This window comes from Agrilus planipennis, unplaced genomic scaffold, assembly GCF_000699045.2.
Source record: "Agrilus planipennis isolate EAB-ADULT unplaced genomic scaffold, Apla_2.0 scaffold1805, whole genome shotgun sequence".
NCBI classification, from domain to species: Eukaryota; Metazoa; Arthropoda; class Insecta; order Coleoptera; family Buprestidae; genus Agrilus; species Agrilus planipennis.
This window is the reverse complement of record NW_020440460.1, coordinates 1-4988: the sequence shown is the minus strand read 5'-3', so window position 1 is coordinate 4988 and position 4988 is coordinate 1. Positions and strand designations below refer to the sequence as shown.

Below are 4988 nucleotides of genomic sequence, written 5' to 3'. Positions count from 1 at the left end.
TTCTAACTTTTTCTTTTTCATTAAATTATATAGCTTTTTAATGATTTTACTCCATGATTACTATTGCTGTTGATGGTGCAGTTGTTAAGGGTTCAACTTTATCAAGCACCGTTATAAGACCTGATGGAAGCGGCGTCTCTTCATTTGCTGATAGCGGTTCTGTAGGAGTACCAGGTAATTTCCTAATAAGTTTAGCATTTAAAGTTCAAAAATGCATTTAATCATAATTTCTAATTCTTCTTTGCATCATATGATCATATCCCATCCTTAGTCAATTTTCGTATTTCCCTAAAACTAGGAAATCCCATATTTCTAACTTTTTGTGAAGAGTAATCTAATTTAGGTCTACCTCTACTCCTCTCAACTCCTATTCCTACTTTTAATAAAATTACCTTTCATGTCTTAGAAGGTGTTCCATATCCTAAACACTTCTAACTTTTTCTTTTTCATTAAATTATATAGCGTTTTAATGATAAAGTCTATCCAATATAAGAAGAATCAACAAATGAATGTATGTAAGATACTATTAAACAAAAAGAAATAGCAAATTCTGCGTTCCTCTAAATGGTAAATTAACTCCATAAGTAAAGCTTTAAAGTAGATAATTGCATGTTTTTAAATGTTATTGATGATCGTATTTCTATTGTTATAGGTATTGCACTGCACTGATATTAATATAGTGCGTTCAATAATAATATTTCGTTAACATTCATTTTTCATAGTTATTCATGCCTTTCCAAGGGTGTTTAGGCTTCGTTTCTTATTTGTAATCGTTTTCATTTTTCGTCGTTTGCTAATAACTACATTGAGACTACATATATTGCAACTTCTTGCCACATCAGATCCTTCACGTTTCTTTGTGTTGTATTATATAAATACGTTTCTCTCGTCCACCTTGCGTCACTTTTAAAGACAAATTAATGCGTTTAAAGGAACTTGACCGTGAATTCAAAAACAATGTCAGACCGGTTCAATCATCGGACAGTTGAAAACAAAAGTGACTTGCATCATGTCAGTGCACGAACTCAACATAATATTTATTAAAGTTATATGGGCAAATACACAGCGGCAAACACAGCGCAACCCATTATTACGACTTAATTTATTACAAAAATGTTTATTCGATACACATGAGATTTCTGTAATCCTGAAACAATTCTCAATTTACTATCGAAAGTAAATGTTTACTATCGCCTCCCAAGTAGCTATCTACACCTACCAAATAATGGCAATAGAGAATATTCTGTTTATTTGGTGTTTTGTCAAATACATGTAGATCGCATTGGAATAATAATAACTTTTGATTTCTATTCATGCAGTTGATCCTCTTCATCTTTATAATATAAAATTAAAAAGAACCTTGCTAAAAATTTGCATTCATTAACTACTCTATTATTTTTATTGTCATGTAGCTTCTCTATCATCGCACATAATTCCTGCTACTGCAGTTGCCCCACTTCCTCTTGCGTATGCAGCCCCAGCTGTATACGCTCATGCACCAGTTGTACCTGCCCCTGCTCCAGCACCCGTTGGAACGATTATTGAAGGACCATCTGGAAGGATAGCTGTCAGATCTAGCTGGTAAATGGGGCTCATTGAACTACCTCCATTGACTGTGTAGCTCATTTTTTTTTATTAATAAAAGTTTTCGTNTTACCTACCAAAGAATGACAATCAAGAGCATGATCTCACTCGGGGTACTTTAACGTTAGGACACAGATGAATTTCGTCATTTTACGCAATTGCAGCAGGGTATATATCAACTTTCTTTGAAGGTTACTTGCTGGTTTCGTGAATATAAATTGGACCCGCTTAAAGTTGTCATCATTGTAGTGTTCAGTGGCTGAACAGACATTAAGACAAAAATTGATTCAAAATGAAAATGCTGGTAATTATGATTAATATTATTATTTTTATTTTTTCATCTGATGATAATAAATAATCTAATAGTTTATTAAACAAATATAAATAACGTTTCTTATATTCACTTATAGATAGTTGCTTTCTTCTGCTCCATGGTGTCTATTGCTGTTGATGGTGCACTTGTGAAGGGTGCAACTTTGTCAAGCACCGTTATAAGACCGGATGGAAGCGGCGTCTCTTCATCTGCTGATAGCGGTTCTGTAGGAGGTCCAGGTAATTTCCTAATAAGTTTAGCATTGAAAGTTCAAAAATGCATTCAATTATGATTTCTAATTCTTCTTTGCATCATATGATCATATCCAATCCTTAGTCAATTTTCATATTTCCTTAAAACTAGGAAATCCCGTATTTCTAACTTTTTGTGAAGAGTAATCTAATTTAAGTCTACCTCTACTCCTCTCAACTCCTATTCCTACTTTTAATAAAATTATCTTCCATGTCTTAGAAGGTGCTCTGTAATCCTATTTCTCATTTTCCTTGCTGACTTTTTCTAATATCTCCCCGTTCTCTTATCCGTGGCATTTTCATTATCCGCTTCACTTCATATCCTAAACACTTCTAACTTTTTCTTTTTCATTAAATTATATAGCTTTTTAATGATTTTACTCCATGATTACTATTGCTGTTGATGGTGCAGTTGTTAAGGGTTCAACTTTATCAAGCACCGTTATAAGACCTGATGGAAGCGGCGTCTCTTCATTTGCTGATAGCGGTTCTGTAGGAGTACCAGGTAATTTCCTAATAAGTTTAGCATTTAAAGTTCAAAAATGCATTTAATCATAATTTCTAATTCTTCTTTGCATCATATGATCATATCCCATCCTTAGTCAATTTTCGTATTTCCCTAAAACTAGGAAATCCCATATTTCTAACTTTTTGTGAAGAGTAATCTAATTTAGGTCTACCTCTACTCCTCTCAACTCCTATTCCTACTTTTAATAAAATTACCTTTCATGTCTTAGAAGGTGTTCCATATCCTAAACACTTCTAACTTTTTCTTTTTCATTAAATTATATAGCGTTTTAATGATAAAGTCTATCCAATATAAGAAGAATCAACAAATGAATGTATGTAAGATACTATTAAACAAAAAGAAATAGCAAATTCTGCGTTCCTCTAAATGGTAAATTAACTCCATAAGTAAAGCTTTAAAGTAGATAATTGCATGTTTTTAAATGTTATTGATGATCGTATTTCTATTGTTATAGGTATTGCACTGCACTGATATTAATATAGTGCGTTCAATAATAATATTTCGTTAACATTCATTTTTCATAGTTATTCATGCCTTTCCAAGGGTGTTTAGGCTTCGTTTCTTATTTGTAATCGTTTTCATTTTTCGTCGTTTGCTAATAACTACATTGAGACTACATATATTGCAACTTCTTGCCACATCAGATCCTTCACGTTTCTTTGTGTTGTATTATATAAATACGTTTCTCTCGTCCACCTTGCGTCACTTTTAAAGACAAATTAATGCGTTTAAAGGAACTTGACCGTGAATTCAAAAACAATGTCAGACCGGTTCAATCATCGGACAGTTGAAAACAAAAGTGACTTGCATCATGTCAGTGCACGAACTCAACATAATATTTATTAAAGTTATATGGGCAAATACACAGCGGCAAACACAGCGCAACCCATTATTACGACTTAATTTATTACAAAAATGTTTATTCGATACACATGAGATTTCTGTAATCCTGAAACAATTCTCAATTTACTATCGAAAGTAAATGTTTACTATCGCCTCCCAAGTAGCTATCTACACCTACCAAATAATGGCAATAGAGAATATTCTGTTTATTTGGTGTTTTGTCAAATACATGTAGATCGCATTGGAATAATAATAACTTTTGATTTCTATTCATGCAGTTGATCCTCTTCATCTTTATAATATAAAATTAAAAAGAACCTTGCTAAAAATTTGCATTCATTAACTACTCTATTATTTTTATTGTCATGTAGCTTCTCTATCATCGCACATAATTCCTGCTACTGCAGTTGCCCCACTTCCTCTTGCGTATGCAGCCCCAGCTGTATACGCTCATGCACCAGTTGTACCTGCCCCTGCTCCAGCACCCGTTGGAACGATTATTGAAGGACCATCTGGAAGGATAGCTGTCAGATCTAGCTGGTAAATGGGGCTCATTGAACTACCTCCATTGACTGTGTAGCTCATTTTTTTTTATNGTTTCCTACATATAAAATATTTAGGTAAGGTCTGTAATCCCGTGACGTGATGTTCCTCAGTCCCGCAGGATAATTAACTATTTTCACCCTCGTGAGACCCAGTACATTGAAATTTAGAGAAACTAAGATTTTTTTAGTTTAGTGCAACTAAATCACGTCTCAAAATCTATTGAAGATTTGTTCTAGACAATCTTGTCCGGCTTTATCATTTTTCTAAAGGTATTTAAAAATCCTACGCGGATATCAATCCCTACGCAAGAACTGGTACAGTCTAACACACTGATTCATTTAAGAACGTATTTATTTAATCAAAAGCAAAAAATGTATGTTAATTAAACAAAATATAGTATTCATCCCAGCGAACAATAAATAAATGTGGTAGGGAGAGATAAGCACCTAAGCACGTACCAGTTGGTAGGGATACAAGGTGTGGTAATTAAGATCCAGGAATTTCAAAATAAAACAAAAGTGAAATAAGGGCCCGGGAATTCTAGGAGTCAAAGGCCTTTAAAGAATAAAAAAAAGCTCAACACTGATTTTTTGTTTATGTATTAGCTAAACACAACGATATTTTGTTGATATCATTTATTCGTATCGAAAACTTTACTTCTGTCTATAATTACTTAATTTTTTTTTCGTTTCAGAGAAAGATAATTTAGAAAATATTGAAGTTGATGATACAATCAAAAGTTTATCGTTAAAAAGTAACGTTTTTAAAAATTTACTTGTATATTAAGATAAAAAATAAAAACGTCCAAATATTTATATATTATATCGTATATCTTTAGATTATTGCATTGACAGTAGTCGGAAATTCTTACAACAGACACTGACAAATTGCAGAGCGTCTTGCATTTTTATTTATATGTAAT

The 4988-nt window shown here is 32.7% G+C and overlaps 1 protein-coding gene across 1 annotated transcript; it reads left to right on the top strand.

Annotated features, from left to right (window-relative positions):
- Window positions 1–1780: 1780 nt before the first annotated feature.
- Window positions 1781–4115, top strand: LOC112906077. Its single transcript, XM_025979707.1, has 5 exons — window positions 1781–1888; window positions 1995–2136; window positions 2561–2653; window positions 3892–3975; window positions 4008–4115. The coding sequence occupies exons 1-5, from the start codon at window positions 1877–1879 to the stop codon at window positions 4022–4024; spliced, it is 348 nt and encodes a 115-aa protein (XP_025835492.1). The 5' UTR covers window positions 1781–1876; the 3' UTR covers window positions 4025–4115.
- Window positions 4116–4988: the final 873 nt, after the last annotated feature.